This window comes from Marmota flaviventris, chromosome 18 (genome assembly GCF_047511675.1).
Source record: "Marmota flaviventris isolate mMarFla1 chromosome 18, mMarFla1.hap1, whole genome shotgun sequence".
NCBI lineage: Eukaryota > Metazoa > Chordata > Mammalia > Rodentia > Sciuridae > Marmota > Marmota flaviventris.
The window spans coordinates 10687352-10714643 of record NC_092515.1 but is presented as its reverse complement, the minus strand read 5'-3'; the positions used below and the strand labels follow the sequence as shown (position 1 = coordinate 10714643).

Here is a 27292-nt window from a genome sequence, read left to right as displayed (position 1 = left end):
GCGCTGTGCATTTATTTATTTATTTACTACTGGGATTGAATCCAGGGGCTCTACCACCAAGCAACACCCCCAGCTGCCCTGCCTTTGAGGCAGGGTCTCTCTAAATTTCTGAGTTCCAAACTTGCCATCCTCCTGCCTCAGCCTGCAGAGTTGCTGGGATTACAGGCGTGCACCACTGTGCCAAGCACTCTGTGCCGTTTCTAAGTGTTTTGGAGAGGCCTTGGGGAAGAACAAATACAAAATCCGTCCATTCATTCAGAAATATTGGACACCTACCCTACTGTGTTCTGCATTGGAGATACAACAAGAAACAAAACAAATGTACATTCTGGCATTCCAGCTTTAGCCGTTCACTATGTGAACTTCATTCCTAATTTACAGCTGAAGAAACCTCGGGGATTTCATAAAGATCATTATTATCAATGACATGTCTCAGTAGCACAACTTCTGAAGCTTCCCTTCCAGCCTGAAAAACAGCACGCTCAAGTCTTACTAGGAAAACATAGGCAGGGGCTCAGTTTCCCGGCTTGCTCAATGGGCAAGGCGTGAGTGGCCCTAGGCAGGTTTCAGTTGTGCTGTCCAGGGTAATGGGCAGTGACGCTTGCCTGGCCCCTCCACAGCACCCAGACACCCCTTCCCGGTCGGCCCCGCCCCCACGACCACGTGACGCTCGGGGGTTTTCCCGTTTCCCTGGCGTGACGTCACGACGGGGGTGTAGACCAATGGGCGCTCAGGCTGGCGGCGCCGGGGAATTCCGCCGCCCCGCCCCCTCCCGCCGCCCGCCCGGCCCGGCCCGGCGCCCCCCGCAACCCCGGGCGCCGCGCGTCTTGCCCGGCCTGCGGCCCCAGCCCCTGCGCCGCTCTCCCGAGCCGCGATCGCCTGCCAGACTGTGCCTCCCGGTTGTCCGGCCTGTCCGCGTGCGTCTGGGCCGGCCTCCTGGCCTTCTGTCCCCACTGGCCGGGCCATGCCGAGTCGCCGCGTCGCCAGACCGCCCGCTGCGCCGGAGCTGGGGGCCTTGGGTAAGCGGAGCCGGTGTTCGGGAGAGGAGTCTGGGGCGGGGCTGGAGATGTGGGAGTTCTGGGGGTCCTGGAGCAACCTGGGGGTTCCTACAAGAGTCTAGGTATTGCGCGGGGAGAATGTGAGGGTTGTGGGACACTGTATTAGAGGGAAGGAGGCAGAGGATGATGAAGGGTCCGGCCCAAGGTACTGGCGAGGCGTCCCGCTGTAGAGTGAGAAGGGGGCGGGGCCTCACTCTGAGGCAGAGAAAGGGGCGGGGCCCGGCTTCCAGAGGGAGAAGGGGTGGGGCCTGACTCTGAGAAGGAGGAGCTGGAGCGGCTATTGAGGGGCATAGGGGCGGGGCTAGGCTCCGAGAGGGAGGAAAGGACGCGCCACGGATGGGGCGGGGCCTGGTGGTGAGGGCGGGAAGGGGCGGGGCTTAACGCAAAGAAGGAAGCAGAACCCGACTCAGAGAGTCGAGGGGGCGGGGCCTGGCTGCGGAGCGGTGGGGAAAGGCGTGTTCTGAAAACGAAGGGCGGGTCCTGGAGCAGGGAATGAAGAGGGGCGGGGCCTGCCTCCCGAGAGAGAAGGGGCGGGTGTGACGGTGGAAAAGTGAAGGGGTCGTGTCCGGCTCTGAGAGAAGGAAGGGGGTGGGGGATTTCCTAACAGGTAGAGAATGGGTCCTCTGAGCCTCACCTTAAGGGGAAGAGGCTCGGACAGGTCTTGGGTGTGATGAAGGGTGAGGAATGGCAGAAAGGAAAGGTCAGGACCTGTCCAAGAGTTGGCAAGGAAACTTGGCCCGACTCTGCAGGTAGGGGGAGGGGCCTGACCCAAGGGACAGGAACTAGGTGGGGCTTGGATAATTCCCTGTTCGTCTTGCTGCCCATCACCCTCTGAGACATGCCTCCCTTTCCTAGGGTCTAATGACCTCTCCTCGATCTCACTGAGCGTTTCCAGGACCACAGGTGAGCAGCCCTCCGCAGCCCTGCCCACCTGTACGTGCGGGATGGGGTGGGGGGAGCCCCTGTGTTGACAGCATTTGGCATGCCTCTGTCTGGGGGATTTGCAGAAGTCTATTTCAGCCCACCTTTGATGAGCTGTGTCCCTTCCTGCCCTTTGAGATGGCCCCCTAGGTGTCCGTACTTTCTGGACTGTTAGGAGTTTCACAGGTAAAAGTGATCACTTACTATGCAAGAAGGACCCCGGGTAGAGATTCCCCATGGTATAGCAGAAGGTAAAGACTGCCATCTTGGTCTTTAGAGCTGGCCTTGCCATGCTGGTGCCACTGCCCCCTCACTGTATGAAAGTCTGTGAGTTGCTTACCCTGTTTGGGCCTCGGCTGTCCTAATCTGTAAAATGGGCACAACATTAGTGCCTCCCTTTTAGGGAGATTGAGAGGATATAATAAGTTGATAACAGTGAAGTTGCAAAGGAGTATGTGGCACATGGTAAAGGCTCCATAAGTGTAAACTGTTAGAGGTGTAATAATAATGCTAATAATAATTTTTAGGCAGTCTATATAATAGTGTTTAAACCATGTGCATTGAAATCACCCAGAGGGCTTATTAAACAGACTGTTAGGTCCTACCTGTAGAGTTTCTTATTCAGTGGGTCTGGGGATGGGCCATGAGAGTTTGCATTTTTAGGAAGTTCCCAAGAGATGCTGAGAACTGTTTATAAGGTCCCTCAGCCTGTGCCTTCCAAAATTCAGTGCTGCCTAAGGAAGTGCAGAATCCTCACCAAATTCTGACACCCTGTCTGTTATAAGTTTGCTGGGATTTGGAGGGCAGGGATAGAGTCCTGACATTGTGACTGTGCAGTGGTCCCAGTTGGCTGGGTCTGGGCCTCTGTCTGGAAGTAGAATCTTGGGATGGACCTCAGGAATGCTGGGGCGGCCATAAAGGAGGTGCTGTAGCTTCTCCAGCACATGCGAGAGTTCGGGGGTGGGGGTGAGGGTGGGGGAAGGTAGGAAATGGCATTGGGGACAGATACAGTCCACGCACTGGTTCTGGTCAGGAACAAGACTTGTGTGGCCTGAGACCCAGATCTTTGGTTTCAAATGAGAGTGATTTCTGATGTCATCTATTCAATAAATATTTATCGAGTGCCTGTTCTATATCTGGCCCTGTGCTGGGCAGGGCTGGGGACATAGCAGTGACTGAGATAACCCCAGCCCTGCCCTCATAGGACTCCTTCCCTGGATGGAGAGGAGAATATATAAACAATAAGTTGATGTGGGATTATAAAACGTAATAAGGGCTATGATGAAATCTTAGGGTCAATGGTATTTAACAGTAGGGTGGGGTCAAGAGACCTAGGGAGACAGAGGGAAAGTTCCCTTCATTTTCATAAACACAGGCTGGGCCTTGGGGACACACTGAGGATTGGTCAGACACGTTCCCCACTTTTTGGGACTCACAGTCTGTGGGAGGATACAGGTAGGAATCATTATAATGACAGGATATATCAAATCCTCATCAGTGCCATGAAAATTATAAAACAAAGGGACTGGAGTCAGGGGCTTGGGGGACTATCTTGGATAAAGTGGCTAGAAAAACCTGTCTAGGAGGTGATGTTTGCACAGAAATCTGAAGGAGTAGTAGGAGGGAGCCATGCAAAGAGCTGGGAGAAGAGCATTTGGGAAGAGACCAACCTGTGCAAAGGCCCTGAGGTAGCAAATACATCATCAGCTTTCTGCTCCCATGTGACCCATCCTGGCTGACCCTGAATGGTAGCAAGTCTGTTATCTGAATAGAGCCTTGAGTAAGGAGAAGAAGTTCTTAACATTTCCTGGCTGAAAGAAGACTTCAGATAATATTAGCCAAGCTTTATGGAGGGCGTAGGGTGGTCGCATGCAGTACTTAGCAGTTTACGTGTGTGCTCTTGAAACCTGACATTACCTCCTTATGTAGGAACTCAGACCTCATTTAATAGAGGAGGCTCAGAGAAGTTAACAGACTTGTCCACGGGCCAGTGACCTCTAGGATTCAAACCAGCCCTGTGTACTGTACCCCTTAGTTGTAAAGCCGTGTCTCCCAACTTTCCCATTTCATAGACAAACTGAGATCTAGAGAAGGGAAGGAATTACCTACGTCCCTAAAAAATTGTCCCCCAACACTTTGTCTAATAGCAGCCAGCATTTATGTCTTGCCTACCATGTGACAGTTCCAAGTATTGTTTGATTTTTAAAATTATTCAAGCTTAACAAGGTAGACATTATTGTTCCCATTTTATAGATGAAGAAACCAAGCACAAAAAATTTAAGTGGTGGCACAGGGCCACACAACTAGCAGGTAGCAGTGCTTGAACTTGAACTGAAGCTGTTAACCCCAAGCTCCAGCCACTGTCACCCAGGACTCAGCCTCCCCCTGCAGCCTGGAGATGCTTAAGGGCCCCAAATCTGACTTGCCTTTGGGTCCCCACTGCATCCAGCATAGATGTGTAAGGAGGATTTTCCAAGTTGAAGTAACTTGACAGTGACCTCAAGCAGGTCCCTTTCTCCCTCCCATCCTCACTGTCCCTGGTTCCCTAGTGGGGACCGAGGCACCCTACTGACTTCACAGATGGCTTGAGATAAAGGACGCAGGATAACCACCTTGTAAGGGGCAAAGTCTGGCTGCCAGCTGCCACTCCCGGAGCACAGAGGAGGAGGCTAGATCTGGCACAGGACAGGTCCCCAGCCAGTGGCCTGCAAGGCATCCCTGGGCGGAGCCTCTGGCTGGGCCGGACCTCCTCTCTGGGTGACTCCTAGGCTCACTTGTGCCCTCTGGGCTTCCCCTCGTCCTGTCGTGGAATGACGGGAGGTTGGTTTCAGTTTCTCCACTGCCCCTTTCTGGGTTGAATTTTTCTGCAGGAGACAGGGGCTTCCCTGAGGACCCGGCATCACTGCTAGCCCTCTCCCAGGAAGCCGGGGGGCAGTCTGGGGTGTGGGTGGGCACTGGGGCTGGGAGGATGGGGCTTGGATCCAGGCAGCTGAAGATCTGCCTCCTCGGCCCTTGAGGCTGCCTGCGAGGGCCCCGGGGGGGGGGGGGGGGGGGGACGACAGGAAGGAACCTCCGCTCCGTTTGCTCAGAATCAAGGGGGTTCATTTTCCCCCTGGTGATAGGGCCCTTTGCTTTCTCCCTGTCCCCAGCAATGCTTCCCAATCCCTGGTCTGAATGTTAGGGGAGGCGCTGGCTGAGTTTGAGGATGCCCTAATGCTGGGCCCCAGAACTGGGGGTGAAGGGAGGTTATCCCAGAAGGGGAAGATGGGGGCTGGGGGCTGATGCCCAGGAGTCATCCTAGGGTGTCTCAGGACGAAGGCTGGGGGAAGGGTCACAGGAGGGACAGGGTTGGGGATCTGTCTGGACAGACGACAAACCCTGGCCACTTTCTGAACCTTTCTTTCTCTTCCTTCCACAGATGAATTGGGTGAGTACCAGGAGGCAGGCATGCCGGAGGCTGAGGGCCCAGGTGCTCACATGGGGGCGGGGGCAGGCCTCGGGTGAGGAGGGTGACAGTGCGGCTCTCATTTGCACCGAGTCATGCTCCCAAGATCCTGAGCGGTCCTCGAAACTGGGATTCCTCAGCGGGAGTCAGCAGCCTCCGATTTACTATTATGGCCTCCTTCAGGGACGTCAGTGAGCCCGCCCGCCTGGGAACCAGGCACTGCTCTGAGCTCCGGGGACCCGTCAAAGTCCTGAACAAAGCAAAGTCCCTGCCTTCATGGAGGTGGCACAGAGAATGGGTTCAGGAGTATTAGGGATGGGAGTTGATTTAGGGGGTGGAAGTTGAGTGGGGCTCAACTCCAAGGCCAGCGAGTGACTGACAGAGTAAGGTTAGAGCAGGCGGAGTGTGAAGGAACAGGACAACCACAGGGGCCTGGGAGACAGGGCATCTGGCCTTCTGAACAGCTGACATGTGAATGGAGACGAGAAATTTGAGGGGAGCCAGTGTGGGTGGAGGGGGGAAAAGTGGGGTTCATTCAGGATGGCCGTGGGAAGAACAAATACAAGGCCCTGAAGGGAGCCAGGCTTCTTGGGTGCAAGGAACAGACGGGGCTGAAGCTGGTTTTCTGGAGGGTGGGGAGCTCGCTGCGGGGAGTGTGGACTCTGACTCCCAGGAGGTTTCCAAGCAGAAAAGGGACAGGCCTGGACATCCCAAAATCCCTCTGGCCGTGCACTGGGGACAGATGCAGGCTGGAAAGGCAGGAAGAGGGGGCTGTGAGCTCGGGACTGCTGTGGTCCAGGTGGGAGGTGAAGGAGGTGACCTGGGACAGCAGTGGGGACAGGGAGAATAAGCAGAAAGTAAACATTTTTGAAACCGAAACACAGAGGTAGAAGTGCGACATGGATTGGAAGTTTACCCATTTTTTTTTGAGACAGGGTCTTACTAAGTTGCTTAGGGCTGCCTACCTTGCTGAGGCTGGCCTTGAACTTGGAATTCTCCTGTCTCAGCTTCTGGCTTCGCTGGGATTACAGGCCTGTGGCACTGTGCCGGGCTGCTACACAGATATGATGGTGGGCGATGAAGAAGGCCCTTGCAGAGGCGGGTGACTGTCACCTGTAACCACGCTGCTACCAGGCAGGAAGGCTGAGGCAGGGGCCTCTCTGTGTGGCCCTGGAGAAGATGACCTTCCAGCTGGAGCCCTGGTGGCTGCTGCAGAGCAGCTGTCATTAGTGTTAGCAAGAGGCCATGCCCTGGGGGTTGGCCCTTACCTTAGCCAGGTGAGGGGTGGCACGGAGAATGGGTTCAGGAGTGTTGGGGTCCGGAGTCCATTTAGGGGGTGGAAGAAAACAGAAGCGGACCGACCCCAGGTTTCTGGCTCAGCCTCTGGGGCTGCTGGTGGTTGCGAGGAGGGGCAGGGCCTTGGCATGTCCAGCGAGGCCCTGTGCCCTGCGCCCCCTGGGGAGGCAAGGCCTGGGCCTGGAGGCGGGTGGGTGGGACAGATGGGTCACGCGTGTCTGTCTCCCGCAGAGATCATCGACGAGTACATCAAGGAGAATGGCTTCGGCCTGGACGGAGCGCCCGGGCACGGCGAGGGGCAGCCGCGCCTGGTATCCCGCGGGGCGGCCTCGCTGAGCACGGTCACCCTGGGCCCCTCTGCGCCGCCAGCCACGCCGCCGCCCTGGAGCTGCGCCCTGGGCCGGCTGATGCCGCCCGCGCCCGGGCCGGGCCCGCGGCCGCACCTGGTCATCACGGAGCAGCCGAAGCAGCGCGGCATGCGCTTCCGCTACGAGTGCGAGGGCCGCTCGGCCGGCAGCATCCTGGGCGAGAGCAGCACCGAGGCCAGCAAGACGCTGCCCGCCATCGAGGTGGGCCGGGCGCGCGACCGGGACGCCCTGCACTCTTGGCCCCGGAGGGAGTGCGCGTGGTACATGCTGCCCTGCTGCTGCGGGGCCGGGCGCAGCCTCCCCCACCGGGTGCAGAGAAAGGCGTCCTCCCTGGCTATGTGGCAGTGTTTATCAAAACTGTCCCTGCCCCTAGGCAGTGCAGCCTCCTGGCTTGCAAGTGGGGCCTGAAGAATCCGAGTACCTGGGTTCCAACCCCACTTCAGCCATTTACTAGCTGTGCAACCTTGGGCAGGTGACCCGGTCTCTCTCTGCCTGTTTGCTCCTCTACAGAGTGGGATAATAATAATACCAACCTCCTGGGTTGGCTGGGAGGGTTAAATTAGTTCGGTAGACGTTCCAGGGCCTCTTCCATGGTCAGTGCTAAGTGCAGGTGAGCTCCTGGTATCTTAGTGTTTCTGTGGTCCTCATTACCCCCAGGCTTGGCCATTCCACTTGGAGGACTTTGTCATGTGGCTGTGTGCAGCTAGATGAAGAAGGGGGTTGGGTATCTGTCGCAGTCTTGTTAGGCTAACCAAGAATCCAGAGCGTGAGTGTTAATGGAGAACTGGTAAACCGTGACTGTCTGTCTGTGCTGGCACTGCTCTAAGGATCCATCTGTGAGAGCGAAAACATAAATACCAAGACTGACAGAGAAATGCCTAGAAATGCAGGTGTCCCCTGGGTATTGATGTGGAAGTGTCTCCAGAATATAGTAATAATCCAAAAAAATCAAATGCTGTGCAGAACACTGCACGAGTATTATACTAGTGTGTGTGTGTGTGTGTGTGTGTGTGTGTGTGCGCGTGTGAGAGAGAGAGAGAGAGATTGGAGATCCAGCCCAGAGCCTGGACCGTGCTAGGTAAGAGCTCTAATAATGAACTACACCCCAGCCCTGCAAAACAACCCAAAAAACCACACAATGGGTTTTGGTTTGGGTTTTGGTACTGGAGACTGGGCCCAGGGGTGCTCTACCACTGAGCTACACCCCAGCCCTTTTTATTTTGAAATGAGGTCTCACTGAATTGACAAGGTTGTTGCTAAGTTGCCAATGCTGGCCTCATGCTTGTGAATCTCCTGCCCAGCCTCCTGAGTCCCTGGGATTACAGGTATGCGCCACCATGGCAGCTCGCACGCTTTGCTGTGCGTGTTTAGCATGGGGAAGCCAACCCAGGGTCTGGGGCATGTCCAGCACGTGCTCTACCATTGAGCTACAGAAGCTCCCAGCCAGTGCTCTGCTGTTCTTATTTAATAATATATCTCAGAGTAGCACATGTGGTGCAGGCCTGCAGTCCCAGCGACTCAGGAGGCTGAAGCAGGAGGTTCAAAAGTTTGAAGCCAGCTTCAGCAACTTAGTGAGACCCTGTCTCTAAAAAAACTCCAAAACAGTGACCTTAGCACTTATAACTTTATTTGGGTGATGAGCAGAGCAGCTGTCTGTCCTCTCCGTCCCCGCCACCCTGGAGGAGGCCAACAATTGCGGGAAAAGTTGGCATTTGAGGGTAGAAATCCTGGTTCTGTCGCTTACCTGTGAAGGGGGGGCTGCCAGTTCAGTGCTCCTCCTGGTCTCAGTTCATATGCAAAATGGGGTGCATCTCTGCCCCTGTAGGACCCTGAGAGCCTGGGCCAGCTGCCGGGTACAGGTGGCAGGCTGTGTGAGGGTGCGTGAGGCTCCTTTTCTGCAGCTGGCCACTGTTATCTTTACTTGATTTAGTTACAGGCATTGTGGTCCGAATTGGGGTGCAGAGTGCGTGTAGGGGAAATTCTGATCAAAGAACAATGTTCTACTGCGCATGCGTGTAACTCCAGAGACTCAGGATGCTAAAGCAGGAGAAGCCCGGGTTCAAGGCCAGCCTGGGCAACTTAGCATGACCCCGTCTCAGAATGAGAACAAACAAAACAAAAGGCTGAGGGTGGAGCCCCTGGCAGGGCGCTTACCTAGCATGTGCGAGCCCTGGGCTCCCTCCTCAGTACCCGGGGAAATTGAAAAAAAATTTTTTTTTCCTTTAACTGTATATTCCCAGTCACTGGGGTTTTAGGAATGGGGAGACTGTGTGTGGAGGGGGCAGTTTCACAGTCCTTCTGTGTCTCGGTCTGTATAGTGCTGGGGGTTGAGCCAGGACTTCATGCAAGCTAAGAGAGCCTCTACCAGAGCCACATCCCGGCCTTATCCCTTGTACATTTTTAACCATTAATCTGTTTTTCTAATTTGAGAGGAGATTTCATTTTTCAACTTTATGTTCCAACTTTACCTTTTTCTTTTTTCTCTCTCTGTTTTTTGGGAGTTGGGGTGGGGTGGGTTACTGGGGATTGAACTCAGGGGCACTCAACCACTGAGCCACATCCCCAGCCCTATTTTGTTTTTTATTTAGAGACAGGGTCTCACTTATCCTCCTGTCTCAGCCTCCCAAGACACTGGGATTACAGGCATGCGCCACCGTGCCTGGCTAACTTTTTCTTTTCTCTTGATAAGTTATTTACTTATTTTGCAGTAATGGGATGGAAAGCAGGGCCTCAATCATGTTAGACAAGTGTTCTACCATGGAGCTGCACCCCAGCCCTCTTGACAGGTTTTGAAATTACATAATATATGCAAGAATAGTGTGGTGGATACCCATATGCCTTTGCCACATTTGCTTTTTTTTTTTAAAATATTTATTTATTTATTTAGTTCTCTGCGGACACAACATCTTTGTTTGTATGTGGTGCTGAGGATCGAACCTGGGCCGCACCCATGCCAGGCGAGCACGCTACCGCTTGAGCCACATCCCCAGCCCCCACATTTGCTTTATGCCTCTCTCTTTCTTAGTTGGTGCTGGGGTAGATCCCAGGGCCTTGTCCACTGCTAGTACCCCCAGCGCATCTTTCTGTCTCTTGTTTACAGAGGGAGATTTGAACTGTGAGACAGGGATACTGCACCCAAAGTGTTCTGTCATGTGTCTCTTGAGAGCAAGAACATATTTTTTTCTTTATTCTTTTCTTTCTTTCTTTTTTTTTTTTTTTTTTTTTTTTTTGGTACCAGGGATTGAACCCAGGAGCACTTGGCCACTGAGCCACATCCCAGCCCTATTTTGTATTTTATTTGGAGACAGGGGCTCACTGAGTTGCTTAGAGCCTCACTAAGTTGCCGAGGCTGGCTTTGGACTTGTGATCTTTCTATCTTAACCTCCAGAATTTCTGTGTTGAGACAGATGCTTTGCAGAATGCCCTACATTCTGGGTTTGTTGACTGTTTGTAGATTTGATCAGGTTATGCATTTAGGGAAAAACATGACAGTAACGTTATTGTGGCCTTCTTAATGTCTTGCATTAAAAGACCTCGGATGTTGCTTTGACCCAGTGTTGATGATGTTAAGTCAGATCCTGTGCTTAAAGTGACGACCCCCCAGGTCTCTGCATGATAAGGGATGGTTTTGCCATTGTGGTTTTAGAGTTACCCCAATATTTTAAGACTATGTTTTCCCTAACATTTTTGAATTGCGGTCTTTCCATGCCATTATTTTGGCTCTGTGTGTGTGTGTAAGTGCTGTGAATGGAACCCAGGGCTTCCCACTTAGGAGGCAAGCAGGTATCACTTAGCTAGCCACCAGCCTTAAATGAATAGTTTTAACCCTATTAGACTCAGTGAGATTTACAGACACTAATACCTACCTTCCCTATAGTCACCCCCCAAATTCATATTGCCATGTTGTAACATGAAGGAGTGACAGGAGGACATTAATCCAGCACATTAATGAATAAGAACACATTTATTTTAATATGTAAATGTTCAAGCACAGCCTCATGGGATACATGGATGTTAACGTTGCTTGGGCCTCTGTGTGGACTCCTGGGTACAGGGTCCACGAGGAGCAGCCTGACCCAGCCTGGCAGACCTGGTGACTTTAATGCCACATGCAGGCAGCACTGGTTGAGGGAATTCTTCACAGTATCAAACAACTCTTGGTCTAAACAAAAGCTAATTGTCTTTCAGTTCACATGGTGGTTGCAGCCCTTGAAGATTCAGTGTATGTTGAAATTATGGGAAAATACTGTTGATGTGAAGTGGGGCTAGGTTCTGGGCTCAGGTCATTTTAGACAGGTTTGTTACTGCTGTGAATTCTGGAAATATGTTCAGATGTCCTGGAGGACATGGGGTGGGTGTGTCGGACTGTCCTTGGTATTACAAACCAGCACTGTTGGTCTGCTCCATCTTCTACCTGCTGTGGTCCCTGCCCCCCCCCCCCACAATGTCAACCAAAGTCACTCTCAATATCCCCTTCAGCCACTAGAGGGCAGCAGGCCCCCACGGAGACACCTTAGTTAATTGCATTTCCCGGTTGGGTGTTGGGGATTGAACCCAGGGGTACTTTACCCTTCAGCTACATCCCCAGCCTTTTCGATTTTTTTAAGTTTTAGTACAGGGTCTTGCTGAGTTGCTGAATTCGTGATCCTTCTGCCTCAGCCCGCTAGGGTTCCAGGTGTGGCCTCTGTGCCTGGCTGGTTTATTGCATTTTATAGCTGGGCTTTAGGAGTGCAGAGTGGGCTTCAGAAGGACTCAGGTGTCAGCAGGGCCCAGTTGGTGACCAGAGGAGCTAAGTGACTGGCTGAGTCAGGCACGGTCTGAAGAGTCTGGTTTCTATCTGTGTTGCCTGGGGTGGCTGGTGAGAATTCGAGCTGCAGTTATGGCAATACTTTTTTCCCCAGTGCTGGGGAAGGAAGCCAGGGCGTCACATAAGCTAGGCAAGCGCTCTGCTGCTGGTCTACCTCTCCAGGCTCCCCATCCACTTAAAAATACATGTATTTATATTTTGATCCTGGAGATTAAACCTAGGGGTGCTTAACCACTGAGCCACACCCCAGCCCTTTTTTGTATTTTGTTTAGAGACAGGGTCTCACTGAGTTGCTTAAGGCCTTGCTAAATTGCTGAGGCTGGCTTTGCAATCCTCCTGCCTCAGCCTCCTGAGTCACTGAGATTACAGGCCCACACCACTGTGCCTGACTGGTCCCAAGCATTTTAGATGAGAGACACTCAGCCTGTCCTGAGCCATTGTTACCAATGTCAGGGACACTGAGTTGGCTCAAGTGGTGGCCACTGTATCTCTCTGCTGTACAGGTGTCTTTCTTTGCTTGTGATTACCTGTGTGTGATAGATTTTGTGTACATCAGATTTTTTTCAAGGTTTGTGTGACAAAGAAGTCATGTGGGGCAGATTACAAGGCCTCCCAGGTCGAGGGTTGGAAGTTTCCGGCTTTGGATAGGAAAAGAGTCTTCGCTTTTCTTTTTTTTTTGTGGGGTGGGGGTACCAAAGATTGAACCCAGGGCACTCAGCCATGGAGCCACATCCCCAGACCTATTTTGTGTTTTATTTAGAGACAGGTCTCACTGAGTGGCTTAGTGCCTTGATTTTGCCAAGGCTGGTTTTGAACTCACAATCCTCCTGCCTAGGCCTCCCAAGCTACTGAGAAGGAGAGGGGTCTTAAGCAAACACCCTTCCATGGCCCTGGTGGGGGGTTGGGTAGGTGGGGATCCACCAAGGACAGCCCCAGGGAGCATGGCTTGTCTGTGATGACCCCGCCAAAGTGCACCTGTCTCCCTGCAGCTCCGGGATTGTGGCGGACTGCGGGAGGTGGAGGTGACCGCGTGCCTGGTGTGGAAGGACTGGCCCCATCGGGTGCACCCGCACAGCCTCGTGGGGAAGGACTGTACGGACGGTGTCTGCAGGGTGCGGCTGCGGCCTCATGTCAGCCCCCGCCACAGGTACCTGATCTCTGACCCCTGACCCTCGGTCATAGAGATTCTGAGGGGCCAAAGGTCGCCCAGGGAAACTAGGGCAGGGCCAGCCTGGCCACACCCTCCCTGCTGCATTTCCCCCTGGGGAAACTGAGGTCTGGGGCAGCCACGGCCTCACTTCAGCCTGCGACCCTGCCATACCCCGTGCCCTCCGGTGCTGTGCACCCCGTTCTGTAGAGGGAGAAACTGAGGCTCAGAGAGGTGGAGGAGCAGGTAGTCGATGGCAGGGCTGGGGCTGGACTCCAGAGCCGACTTATCTGAAGGCTTAGTCCTTCTCTCACTCTACAATCTAAATATTTTTATCAAATGAAAGATGTAAAAAAGACGGCACCCTTGATCACAGCCGCTCTGGAGTCTGAGGCTGGAGGGTTGCAAGTTTGAGGCCAGGCTAGGCAACTCAGGAGACCTGCCTCAAGATAAAAGAGTAAATAAATAAAAAGGGCTGGAGATGTGGCTGAGGGACAGACGCTGGCCCAGCATTCCCAAGGCCCTGGGTTCATCCCCAGCACTGAAAAATAATTCTTTTCTCAGAAAGAAAATCTTTGGCCTTCTAGCTATGTTTTCCTAGAAACAACTGAAGATATGCCACATATATGCAAGCATATATCTTTTTTTTCATATTTATTTTTCAGTTGTAGTTGGACACAACACTTTTATTTCACTTGTTTATTTTTATGTGGTGCTGAGGATCGAACCCAGGGTCTCGTACGTGTGAGGCTCTATCGCTGAGCCACAACCCCAGCCCACATATCTTTTTTTTTTATATATATATATTTTAGTTGTAGTTGGACACAATACCTTTGTTTTATTTATTTATTTTTATGTGGTGCTGAGGATCGAACCCAGGGCCTTGTGCGTGCTAGGCAAGTGCTCTACCTCTGAGCCACAATCCCAGCCCCAGCACCACATATCTTTTTTTTTTTTTTTAATTTTTATTTTTTAGTTGTAGTTGGACACAATATCTTTATTTTATTTGTTTATTTACTTATTTTTAATGTGGTGCTGAGGATCGAACCCAGGGTCTCACACATGCTGGGCTAGCGCTCCACCGCTGAGCCACAGTTGCAGTCCCCCAGCACTAATCTTTTTTAACAGACATTCACAACTTGTTTTTTGTTTCTGCTGCTAGGCATGGAACCCAGGGCCTTGTGCATGCTAAGCAAGTAAGCAAGTGCTGTATTACTGAGCGGCAACCTTGGGCCCCTACATCTTGATTTTTTGTAACCGTACATCTTAGACCTCATTCCCTATCAATATATTCAGAGCTGCCCTATCCTTTGTCTTGGCTATCTAGTATTCTACTTCATAAATGGACACAATTAACTGAAACTGCTCTCTATTAATGGGCACCTCTGATGGTTCCAGTGTCTTGTTGCTCTGTGGCTAACAGTGCTGAGAAATATCTTTAAAGATATGTCATTCTAGATAGGTGTAGTTGCACACGCCTGTAATCCTAGTGGCTCAGGAGGCTGAGGCAGGAGGATTGTGAGTTCAAAGCCAGCCTCAGCAACATAGTCAAGCCCTGAAGCAACTTGGTGAGACCCTGTCTCTAAATAAAATAAAAAAGGGCTGGAGATGTGGCTTGGTGGTTAAGTGTCCTTGGGTTCAAACACTGGTACTAAAAAAAAAAAAAAAAAAAAAAAAGGTATGTCATTCTTTAGGATTAGTTTCTAAAAATGAAGTTGCTGACTCTAAGCTGATATATAATTTTTGGGGTACTAGGGATTGAACCCAGGGTGCTCAACCACTAAGCTACATTCCCAGCCCTTTTTATTTATTTTGAGACAGGGTCTCCTTGAGTTGCTTAGGGCCTTACTAGGTTGCTGAGGCTGGCTTTGAATTCAGGATCCTCCTGCTTCAGTCTCCTGAATTTCTGGGATTTCAGGTGTGCACCACTGCGCCCGCCTTGATGTATAATTTTAATGATTTATCAATTTAGTGAAAACATAAGCTCACTGAGAGCAGGGATTTCACCTTTTCTGCTCCCTGCTCTATTCCCAGAGCCTAGCACAGTGCCTGGCATGTAGAGATGCTCAGGAAGCACTTGGGCAATCAATTACTGCCAAGTCCTGCAGTTCACAGTGTGGCCAGCAAGCGGGGAGGGGGGGCGTCCGACCCCTCCGAACCTCACCTGGACGGTGACCTTCCCCGTGTGCTGTTGGGTGAAGGAGCTTGGCCAGTGTGTTCACGTGGTACAGATAAGGCAGGTTCCCGGGTCTTCCCAAGAACCCCAGGCCCTTCCTGATGCCGGGTCCAGGGGGAGCCCCCAGCAGCGTTGAGGCCCGCAGCACCCCCTCACGAGCACTCCTCCCCCAGCTTTAACAACCTGGGTATTCAGTGCGTGAGGAAGAAGGAGATCGAGGCGGCCATCGAGCGCAAGATCCAGCAGGGCATCGACCCCTACAATGGTGAGTCCCGGCCCCACCCCTGCCACGCCCACCACGCCCTCTAGGCCCCGCCCCTGCCCCACCCATCCTCAGCCTTCCTGTGTCCCCACCGCAGCTGGCTCCCTGAAGAACCACCAGGAGGTGGACATGAACGTGGTGAGGATCTGCTTCCAGGCCTCCTACCGGGACCAGCAGGGACAGACCCGGCGGATGGACCCTGTGCTCTCCGAGCCCGTTTATGACAAGAGTGAGTGCAGGGTGCTGTGGCAGTTAGGATTGTCCTTGGCAGCAGGGATCAGAAAGCCCCCTTAGTGTGGCATGAACAAACAGGGAATTATTTGTCTCATTGACTAAGTTTGTGCACATTGGTTTAGCTGCTTAACATCATGAAGTTTCCACAGCTCTGTGACTCTCAGCTTTTCCTTCACGGTCACAAGATGACTGCCACAGCTCCAGACATCATATTTGTGTTCAAGACATGATATAGGCAGCATCACCCTGTGTGGTTGCACAGATTGCACCCTGCCTATTTTTGGGGATCAGCATTTACTGTGTAGCTTATGAAAATGGTACTTCCTGATTTTGAGAATGCACAACAGTGACCCCATAGAGCCCTAGGGAAGAGGCATCACGAAGAATAATACCTCTTTCTCTTTTTTAAATTTATTTTTTAGATTTAGGTGGACACAGTATCTTTATTTTATCTTTATGTGGTGCTGAGGATCGAACCCAGTGCCTCATGCATGCTAGGCAAGCGCTCTGCCACTGAGCCCCAGCCCCAGCCCCATACCTCTTTCTTTAGTAGATAAAAAGTTTATATTCTCCAGAATCTCCTTGGAAGTCTTCTGCTCACGTCTTATTGGTTATAACTTGGTCCCATGGCCATACTGAGTTGCAAGGGGATCTGGGTATGTAAGTATACAGGCTTTTCAACCTGAATAGAGGGGTACAGACTGGAAGAGGGGCTTGGGAATAGCTGTTCGGCTTTAGCCAACCTGCAGTGACTGCCACAGCATCTAAATGAGGAAGGACAAGCCAAGCACAGTGGTGCATGCCTGCAATTCCAGCAACTTGGAAGGCTGGGGCAGGAGGATTGCAAGTTTGAGGCCAGCCTCAACAACTTAGTAAGATGGTCAGCGACTTACTGAGTCCTGTCTCAAAATAAAAAACAGTGAAGGGCTGGGGATATAGCTCAGTGGTTAAGCTTCCCTAGATTCAATCCCCAGTACCAAAAACAAACAAAACAAACAAACAAAACACCCAGTAGAGGACTAGCACAGTGCTTCAGGTCTGGTTGCATTCAGACCTCACGGTGTCACTGGGGGGGGGTCCATCTAGTTCTGTCCCCAAGTTGTGCTTGCTGCATGTTAAGAGTCCATCCTGCCAGGGCCTTCCAGGGCTGTGTGCTGATACCTCTCCTGCACTCCAATGAGAGCTTTTAGCGTCTCTCACCCAAATTTCTTTTCAATATTGAGAATTGAACCCAGAGATGTTCTACCATGGAGCTACATTCCCAGCCCTTTTTTATTTATTTTATTTTGCTACAAAATCTTGCTATGTTGCCCGGGCTGGCCTCAAACTTGCCATCCTCCTGCCTCAGCCTCCTGAGTCACTGGGATTACAGGTCTGCACCAACACACCTTTTTTTATATTGTGTTTTGAGACTGGGGCTAAGTAAATTGCTGAACCTGGCTTCAAACTTAGGACCCTCCTGTCTTAGCCTCCCAAGTTGCTGATTACAGGCCTGCCTTACTAATCCTGGCTCTTTCCTAGTATTTTTGCTAAAAAATCTCAGGGCTGTCTCTCATTGGCCTGCGTTTGGTCATTTGCTCCTCCTTGACCAATCAACTGTGGGTAGGGGAGGTGATGATCTGATTGGCCCGATCTGGGGCATGTGATCACTGCTGAGCTGGTGAAGGGACTCAATCCTACCCAGTCCCCTTGACTGAAATGGCCAGGGGCAGAGGGAGGTGTGTCTTGAGGGAAAGCGGTGTCCCCAAGAGGACTCTTCACAGAAGAAGGGCTGGGACTGCTGGGCAGGCAGAGTAGCGGCACTGCTGGCCGACCGGTGGCCTCTTCCTCCATCTGAACCAGGGTGCCCTGCCTCCTCAGTTTCCTGCCTTCCCACCGCCACCGGGTGGAAAGGTACCTGGATTCTTGTTTTCCCTTATTGGCCTCTTCCTCTCCCTCCTCCCCAGAATCCACGAACACGTCTGAGCTGCGGATCTGCCGCATCAACAAGGAGAGCGGGCCGTGCACGGGGGGCGAGGAGCTCTACCTGTTGTGTGACAAGGTGCAGAAAGGTGAGGGCCTGGCTGTGAGCCCGGGGGGAGGGGGGGGGGCTGGGGGTGTGGTTAACCAGGATGGCAGCCTGGAAAGATCCAGAACCCTGCCTTTGGGGTCAGACGGCTCAGGCAATGGGTTCATCCTGGCACCTGTCCCTGAGCAAAGGTGGTGGCCTGTGAGTGGCCCAGGCTGGGTGTCTGGCAGCGTGGCCATCACTCTGCTCCCCATCCAGGAGGCTCTGATCTTGGTGGAGAAATTGCCTATGTGCTTTAGGAGGGGCAAGTGGGAGGCGCTGGCCCAGCACAGGCAAGACCTGGGGACCCTTATGACAGTTGTGGTAAAGGATGCTAAGAAAGCAAACCGGACAAAAGAAGTTTCTTGCATTTGCATCTATTCAAATGTCCCTTGCTCAAATAGGCTTCAAAACAAAACCCCAAAAAACTAACAACTAAAAAAACCAAAAAACCCTACCTCCACCCAGAACCACCAGCTGAGGAGAGGGCCAAAGGCTGTCTGCCCTTGTGCTGGATTCATTTTTTCTATATCTTCTGCCGTTTCTCTCTCTCTCTCTCTCTCTCTCCCCTCACCCCCACCCTCTCTCTTTCCAGTACTGAGGGTTGAACTCACACATGCTAGGCAAGCTCTACCACTGAGCCATATCCCCAGCCCTTTTTACTTTTTATTTTGAGACAGGATTTTACTAAGTTGCTGAGGCTGGCCTTAACCATACCATCCTCCTGCCTCAGCCCCCTGAGTAGCTGGGATTACAGCCCCCGTGCTGGGATTCTTTTACGTTTTCCATCATGTGACTATATCATAAATAGCATCACCACCAACAATAATGACATCTGTCTCTCTCTCTGTTTTTTGTGGTGCTGGAGATGGAACCCATGACCCCACCTGCATCCTCAGGGTGCACTCGGCCACCAGCTACATCCTTGGCCCATGACATTGCCGTGTTCTAACTACATGCCAAGCTTGGCTGCGTGCTCTTGGTGTGCATGGTTTGTTAGGTCCTCCAGTCACCTCACCAGGTGGCAGCCTGGAAAGATCCAGAACCTATGAGGCAGACCTTGTTATTATTCCCCATTTAATAGATGAAGAAACTGAGGCACGGAAAGGTTAAGTAACTTGCTTGAGGTGACACAGCTGGTCAGGTGGAGACAGGATTTGAATTTAGAAAAGAAGACTCTGAAAAGAACAATCCTTCTACCATCAGCGTTTCTTCTAGGAGGAAAAATATAGAGTTGGAGAAAAATCACAGGAAGTTGGTAAAAATAATATTTAGTACTTTTTTTTTCAAATGAGGGAAGGAGGCAGATTTGAAAAAACATCTGGAGAAAAGTCACTTTCCAGAGTCGTGTTTAAGGTGATGGTGATGATCATAGCACTGATCGTGACAACAGTCATGCTCTTGGAGTCCTGGGCCGACTCACGTGATCTTCTCAGCAACCCCTGAGGTCGTCTGATTTTCCTGTCACAGTGAGGAGACTGCTCTCAGCAATGCCACTGCCTTCCTCGAGCCCTGGCAGAGCTGGTGGGAAGAGCTGTGGCCTCCTGGGTCCCCGCCGAGGCTCCACTGCTCGCTGATCGTGTGACATTGGACAGATGACTTCACCGCTCTGTATCTTTGTCTCCTTCTCTGTATAACAGGGTACCTAATGGCATCTTCTTCATAGGGTTTTTGTGTGACACAGAGGCAACCTGTATGTATCTGTCACCTAGAACCTCAGCACTGGTGTGTCAAGAGGCAATTCAGTGAGATGCGAAAAAGAAACAGGCAGGCGTCTCAGTGAGCCCGACTTCCCTCCAGCAGCTGTGGGAAGCCTCAGTGCCTCCAAGCCTTGGTTTTCCCTTCTCTGACGAGGGTGTGCAGAAAAGAGTGCACATAGCAGATCTAAGACCTCTGTCCTTCAAAAGCCCTTCTTAGAGCTGGGTGCAGTGATGCACATCTGTAGTGCAGTGACTCAGGAGGCTGAGGCAGGAGCACCTCAAGTTCAAGGCCAGCCTCAGCAATTTAGCGAGGGCCTCAGCGACTTAGTGAAACTCTGTCTGAAAATGTAACAAGTAGGGCTGGGGTTGTGGCTCAGGGGCAGAGCGCTTGCCTAACACAAGTGAGGCCCACATTAAATAAATAAATAGATAGATAGATAAATAAAGTTAAAAGAAAAAAGTAAAAAGGGTGGGAATGTAACTCTGTAACTCGCCCCTGGATTCAATCCCCAGTACCAAAAAAATAAAGTAAAAATTAAAAAGGGGTGGATGGGGGTGTTGCTTGGTGGTAGAACACCCCTGGGTACCATCTTCAGTACCACAAAAATAATAAACAAATAACTTAAATAACTAGCTCTGCTCCCAGAGGTTCTGGGAACATGGGTTTGGGGAGGTCCCCACCTTCCCTAGTGGCCAGGAGTGGCCTGTCACGCCAGGCAGACATGGGGGCTGAGCTTCCTCAGTGGATGTGTTGCTTTAGTTTGTTGCTGGGGGGCTCCCATGTGGCCCCTGTGACTGCTCACGGGAAGGACTCTTGGCACCTTGTGCCTGGTTCCCCCTGGACTGCGCTGCAGGCACCAGCACCCTGTCACTATAACAGATCACAGCCATGGACATGGCCGCCCATTGAACTCTGCGGGTCCTCAGAGTCCATGGCTCAATCTGAACATGGTCGTGGGGCCCTCTGACATTGTGAGGACAGTGATTTTCCCTGCTTGTTGTGTTGCCCTAAGGATCAGATGAGATAACTTAGGATGCTCAATTTAGGATTTTTGACTCTAGAATGATGGTGTGAAATTAATATACGTTAAGTAAGCTGGGAGCGGTGGCGCACGCCTGAGATCCCAGCAGCTTGGGAAGCTGAGGCAGGAGGATCTCGAGTTCAAAGCCAGCCTCTGTGAGACCCTGTCTCTAAATAAAATACCAAATAGGGCTGGGCATGTGGCTCAGTGGTCGAGTGCCCCTGAGTTCAGGCTCTGGTACCTCCACCCAGAAAATCAGCTGCAGCTCCTGCTCAGCCCCACAGTCACAAGGGGAAAATACCAACAGGCCAAGTGTACCCATGCTAAGTGACAGTGCTCCATAGTTTAACTACAGTCAATGCCTTTTCTTTTTATTTATGTAATTTTTGGTGCTGGCAATTGAACCCAGGGGGACTTTACCACTGAGCTACATTCCCTGCTCTTTTTTGTTTTGTTTTGAGAGAGGGTCTTGCTAAGTTCCCCTGCCTGGTCTTGAACTTTTGATCCTCCAGAGTGGCTGGGATTACAGGTGTGAGCCTCCCTGCCTGGCCTGGGGCATTTTTGACCTGAGATATTTTCAGCTCTGGTGGGTTTGCTGGGATGTAATGCCATCATAAGCCAAGGAGTATCTGCATATGAAAATATATGAACTACTTAGTGACTGTCCCACGGGACGTGCTCAGGTGAAAGCTACCTGCCAGGTGATTAGCTTCACGTTGGGAATATGAGGGCTGATTTTGAGGGTGGCTGAGCTGGTTCGGCTCAGAGGGCCACTCGTCCCCACTGGCATCTCTTTCTCCCTCCAGAGGACATCTCGGTGGTGTTCAGCACAGCCTCCTGGGAAGGCCGGGCCGACTTCTCCCAGGCCGACGTGCACCGCCAGATTGCCATCGTGTTCAAGACGCCGCCGTATGAGGACCTGGAGATCGTGGAGCCTGTGACTGTCAATGTCTTCCTGCAGCGGCTCACGGACGGGGTCTGCAGCGAGCCGCTGCCCTTCACGTACCTTCCTCGGGACCATGGTAACCACGGCTCGCCCGGGTGACCCACCGGCCAGCCCAGCCTGGCCAGGGATGAAGCAGACCAGGAGGAGGCAGAAATGGGGGGGGGGCTGCCTAGCTGGGGGCGCTGCTGCCTCCTGGCTTTGTGACCGTGGCCTCTCAGGGCTGTAGCCCTTCTCTGTGCAAAACAGACACGGTACCTGTCACGGGGCGTTAGGGTTTTCTCACGCATTCCTTCAGCCTCTCTGCTCAGTGTGGCCCTATGCTGGCTTGTGCTGGGGACACAGCAGTGACCAAGAGAGCCCCTGGCACTTCCTTCATGAGGCTTACAGTCCTTTGACGGGGGAACAGCTCTTCCCCACAGTGATGGTCAGAGTGACTCGACTGGAATGGGGTGGCTTGGGGACTTGGGGCACCTGCTCAGCCTCAGGGGTCAGGGAGAGCAGCTGCGCCGAGAACACAGGAAGACTGATGGGTGGGAGTTGAGGAGAGCATGTTAAGCAGTGGAAATAGCAAGTGCAAAGGCCCTGGGCCAGATTGTGTTTGGCATGTTTCAGGAACAACCAAAAGGTGGGTGTGCCGGAAGTGAATTTAGATTTTATTCTGATTAGGATGTGGATATCTGTTTGCATTGGTTGGTCAAGAACCAGCTCAAACTCTTCCTAAATGGTCTAAGATTAATTATTGCTTTGCTACTGTTGCTGATGGATTGTTCTTTGTACCCCCCCCTCCCCCCCCCCGTGTTTCTAACAGACAGCTATGGTGTGGACAAGAAGCGGAAACGGGGACTGCCCGATGTCCTCGGGGAGCTGAATGGCTCTGGTGTGTTCCCTGTGCCCCCTTCCACACCCATCCCCAGGACCTTTGGAGGGGATGGCTGATCCCACTGTCCTTCCCTGTCCCACAGTTGAGGGGTCCTTATCTCTGTTTCCCCTTCCTTTAGACCCCCATGGCATCGAAAGCAAACGACGGAAGAAGAAGCCAGTCTTCCTGGACCACTTCCTGCCCAGCCACGGCCCAGGTGGGTCCCGGCTTCCTGCGAGCCTCTGGCCCTGGGATGGGCTGAGGAAGCACGGCAGCCCTGCTCCTCCAGCAGCTCCCCCGGCCAGCGCTCACAACAGAGCCGGCCACAGCAAAGGAAAGGAATAGGTTCTGGAGACAGAGTGGAGGCAGCCACGCCAGGCCGGTGGTGCAGGTCTATGATCCCTAGGCCGGGGCGGGAGGATCAAGAGTTCAAAGCCAGCCTCAGCAATGGTGAGGCGTTAAGCAACTCAGTGAGACCCCGTCTCTAAATAAAATACAAAACAGGGCTGGGGATGGGGCTCAGTGGCCAAGTGCCCCTGAGTCTAATCCCCAGTACCAAAAAAAAAAAGAGGCTGTCATCCCATCCCTGCTGGGCAGATGATTTGCTCTCACTATGTACTCACCTCGCTGAGCTTTTCAAATTTAATGTAGAGAATGGCCATCCTGAAGGTGCTGCTCTGTTCAGTCTCACAGTAGCTGGATAGAAGACTGCCCTGGAAACCCGGTGCTCTGGGCTGAACAAAAAAAAAATTTTTTTGAAACAGAATCTCACTAAGTTGCCCAGGCTGAATTCAAAGTCATGGTCCTCCCTCCTCAGCCTCCCCAGTAGCTGAGATTACAGGATGCACTGTCACACCTGGCATAAAAAAATTTTTTTTAAGTGTTTATCTTTTTACGGACACTGTAAGAGAGCCCTCAGTGCTCGGTATGGGCTACTCATTTAGTCTGCACAGTCATCCTGTGAAGGAGGTTCTGTCATTCCACCCATTTTATAGGCAAAAAAACTGAGGCCTAGAGAGGTGAAGTCTCTTACCTGAGGTCACCATGTGTCAGATCTGCAGTGGAGCAGGGAGTTGGAAGACTAGGCATCTGTATGGAGGGATGATGTGGGTGCCCCATGTATTGGATGGTACATCAACAATGGTGGACGCAGCCAGCCAATCTCAAGTTCAGGGCCTTCTCCATCCTGGCCACCCTCTGGGCTGTGCTACTCCTGCCTTCATTTCAGCTCACACGCCAGCTCCAGGTCTCACCACTCCAATCCTAACTGGCTGCCATCCAAAGAAGCCTTCCCACCCACTGACCCACTAACCCCCAGCTCTAAAAAAGCTTCCTGCCAAACACCCAGCCAGTCCCTGGCACCCACCCCTGAGCCAGCCACCAACCACTCAGGCTGCTGAGCCCTGGCCACTCCAGCCAGTCCCACCCTGGAAGTTAGCAGTACTACAGGTTGTCCCCACCCTCTCTCAGCTTGTAACCAAGGCCCAACAGCTCCAGCCCTAGCAACCACCAATCCTAGCGCACTCCGCCAACCTCTCTGGTCCCCAGAGCTCTCTATCTGATCTGTTCATTCATCCTCTCTATCTGTTCATTCATTCTCTCTATCTGATCATTCATCTATCTGATCTGTTTCTCTCCCTCATTCCTGAGGCAAAGCCACCGTGGCACTAGGGTAACAGTTAGCAGCACAGCCTGAGGATTTACTCTGGGTTTGAAATGGGTCCACAGTTTTGTAGCTTTGTGACATCTATGCCTCAGTTTGCTCATCTGTCAGATGGCGACTCTACCTCATGCTATAGGGCTAGAGCGTGTCACAGAGCTAAGGCAGCCTCTGTCCCCGGTTCTCATGATTATGCCAGAAAGATTTCAGAAATATCACCCAGAAGCAGGCATGAGTTTATAAGAAGGGACAGGAGAAGGGGAAGGGGACACTCTCAAGGGAGAGGGTGGGTCCTCTCAGAGAGGAGGTGGATGGTATACCCATCCTGCCCTACAGTTTTATTGGGATCCAGGAAGTTTCCAGAGTCCCCCCCGCCCCCCAGGTCCACCTCTTGGCTTTTGTTTTTTAAGTTGTTGATAGACCTTTATTTATTTATATGTGGTGCTAAGAATCGAACCCAGTGCCCCACACATACCAGGCAAGTGTGCCACTACTGAGCCACAACCCCAGCCATGACTTTTTATTTTAACTTCATTTATTTTTTCCGTGGTGCTGAGGATTGAATCCTGCAACCTCAGGTGTGCTAGGCAAGTGCTCTACCCCTGAGCCACAACCCCAGCCAACCTATTTAATTATTTATTGTGGTGCTGGGAATTGAACCTATGGCCTTGTGCATGTGAGGCAAGCACTCTACCAACTGAACAGTATCCCCAGCCCTACCTCTTGATTTCTGATGGACGGCAGGATGACTTTTTAAGTCCGCATTGCACATGGTAAAGTTCCAAGGCAACTCTGAGTCACTTTGACCCTTGCTGACCAGTTGTAATTGGAACTTGTTCTTATAGATTTTATGGTTAGGGGCAATTATTCTTATCTCCCTGCTTTCTGTGTAAAGGTCACAAAAATCTACCCCCCCCCCCCCAGGGTAACTTGTGTTCTTATCAGCATTTCAGGCCTGCATTTCCCGTGCAGGTTACAGGTTATTTCTGAGGAATATAACATATCCTATGAACTTAAGCCAGACAGGGCCACGGGTAAATTGTGTTTTAAAAGCAAGCATGGGCCTGGCACCATAGTGCAAACATGTAATCTCAGTGGCTGGGGAGGCTGAGACAGGAGAATCCTGAGTTCAAAACCAGCCTCAGCAATGGCAAGGTGCTAAGCAACTCAGTGAGACCCTGTCTCTAAAAAAATACAAAATAGGGCTGGGGATGGGGCTTAGTGGTTGGTTGAGTGCCTCTGAGTTCAACTCCCAGAACCCCAGCCCCCAAAACAGCAAGCATGTGGAGGTCAGCCCAGTAAGCCCAATTTATAGAATTATTCCCTTAAGCTGGTGTTCCCATCATTTGCGTCTGTAACCTCTCACTGTTAAGGTCCTTGTCAGAATTTAGTGAGATCATGTCATAGTTATTTATTATAGTAGTATTTAGGAATTTGCTAGAAATCAGGAATGCCATGTGCATTTGTTATGCTCATATTTAACTGTATTCATATCAAAACCCAAAATAAAAGGAGCTTTAACAGGATAGAACTTGGGGCTGGGGCTGGGGCTCAGCGGTACAGCACTTGCCTAGCATGTGTGAGGCACTGGGTTTGAGTCTCAGCACCGCGTATAAATAAATGAATGAAATGAAGGTCAGTCAACAATAAAGAAAAGATTAAAAAAAAAAAAGATAGAACTTCTCCTCTCACATAAAGAGCACAACGATAGCTCTCCAGGTATGATCTGGTGGCTACAAGGTCATCAAAAACCCAAGCTCTTTCCATTTTCAATTTGCAGTTTCCACCTCCTGCCCAGGTTCCACTTAGTCCCGTGTCCGCATTAAGCTGTACGGGATGCAGGGACTATGACTAGGTCTGGGTCTCGTCTTTTTTTTTTTTTCTTTTCTTTCTTATGGTACTGGGGATTGAACCCAGGGGTGCTTAACCACTGAGCAACATCCCCCCTTTTTTACATTTTATTTAGAGATAGGGGCTCGCTGAATTGCTTAGCACCTTGGTAAGTTGCTGAGTCTGGCTTTGAACTCCCAATCCTCCAGCTTTAGCCTCAGAGCTGCGGGGATTACAGGTGTATTAACCTTTGTTGATTAGGTTTGTCTTATCCGAAAAAGAGGAAGACAGGCTCCAATAACACTTATCATTTCACTTTCCATCTTGGGGACTGATAATTTAGGAATCTCACTGGTGTGGAGATTTTGCTTCATTGAAGGTGGCATAGCAGCTCCTCCCTTTCCACATTCTTGGTGAAAACTGCTCACAGCCCTGCAGGAGTGTGGGTTTGGTCCTGGTTTCCCAACTAGACAGCTTTGTGTGACTTCCAGTTATTTTGTCTCCGAGTTTCAGTTTGCTTATTATGAGAATGGTGATAGCCTCTACCTCAACAATGCATTTAGTATGGGGTGTTGTGTCTGGATTAGTGTTTTGCCAAAAGTTGGCCCTAAGTCCGCTGCACTTCTCTTCTCATCCCCTAGGCCCGTACCTCCCGCCCTCAGCCCTGCTGCCAGACACAGAATTCTTCCCCGGTACCGTGTCCCTGCCCGGCCTGGAGCCTCCCTGCGAGCCTGACCTCCTGGATGACAGCTTTGCCTATGACCCCACGACCCCCACGTTCTTCACTATGCTGGACCTGCTGCCCCCAGCGCCGCCACTCGTCAGCTCTGTCCCCACCAGCGGGGGTGCAGGGGTCGCAGTCGGGGAGCCCCCTGGCCCCGAGCCACTGACGCTGGACTCCTACTCAGCCGCCGGCCCGGGGGACGGAGGCACCGCCAGCCTCGTGGGCAGCAACATGTTCCCCAATCAGTACCGCGAGGCAGCCTTCGGGAGTGGCCTCCTGTCCCCGGGGCCTGACGCCACGTAGCCCGCGGCGCCAGAGGAGAGGCACTAGGTGGGGAGGTAGCTGGAGGGACCCTGCGAACCCGGCCAAGGGTCGGTCCGACGCCCCCATCCCCCTGGGCCCTTGGTCAGCCTTCGACCTCGGTATCCTAATCGGACATGCTCAGCGTGGCGAGAAGCTCGGCAGCACTGGTCTCCCCTTATCTTATTTTACAAAAGAGAAAACGGAGTCGGGAGAGAGAAAGGGGCGCGGCCCGGGTGAGAAGCCCACCCGTGGGGGGTACCTTCTCTGGACGTATCCCGAAAATAAACTCTACAGGAGTAAGGCGGCAGACCCGCGGCCCCTCCCCAGACCTGACAGTGGGCGGGCATTTTCCCAATAAAAATGTTGATTCTTGGGGGTTCCTTGTCTCCGCTTGGGAAACACGGAGCGTGTCGGGCCGCCGAGCCCCGGGGGACCTCCTCTGTCGCCTCCAGGCCCCGCCCACCCAGGACGCGCCCGCCTCAGCGCC

General features: G+C 52.1%; 1 protein-coding gene and 1 long non-coding RNA gene across 5 annotated transcripts; one reads left to right on the top strand and one right to left on the bottom strand.

The window, feature by feature from the left end:
- Positions 1 to 795: 795 nt before the first annotated feature.
- Positions 796 to 27177, top strand: Relb (RELB proto-oncogene, NF-kB subunit). Of its 4 annotated transcripts, none has more exons than XM_027945868.2 (12): positions 796 to 1019; positions 1914 to 1961; positions 5398 to 5406; positions 6952 to 7289; positions 12885 to 13042; positions 15392 to 15483; positions 15578 to 15709; positions 17661 to 17765; positions 21290 to 21505; positions 22238 to 22306; positions 22428 to 22505; positions 26420 to 27177. In XM_027945868.2, the coding sequence occupies exons 1-12, from the start codon at positions 965 to 967 to the stop codon at positions 26803 to 26805; spliced, it is 1686 nt and encodes a 561-aa protein (XP_027801669.2). In that variant the 5' UTR covers positions 796 to 964; the 3' UTR covers positions 26806 to 27177. The 4 variants fall into 4 exon arrangements, with proteins under 4 accessions (XP_027801669.2, XP_027801668.2, XP_071461268.1 ...); XM_027945867.2 differs by having other exon boundaries at positions 5398 to 5448; XM_027945865.2 differs by lacking the exon at positions 796 to 1019 and adding an exon at positions 1714 to 1807 and having other exon boundaries at positions 5398 to 5448.
- On the bottom strand, positions 19027 to 23555 carry LOC139702810 (uncharacterized). Its single transcript, XR_011705387.1, has 3 exons — positions 23322 to 23555; positions 22912 to 23022; positions 19027 to 19222 (listed from the first exon to the last, which is right to left on the bottom strand). It is a non-coding gene; the product is annotated as an uncharacterized lncRNA (long non-coding RNA).
- Positions 27178 to 27292: the final 115 nt, after the last annotated feature.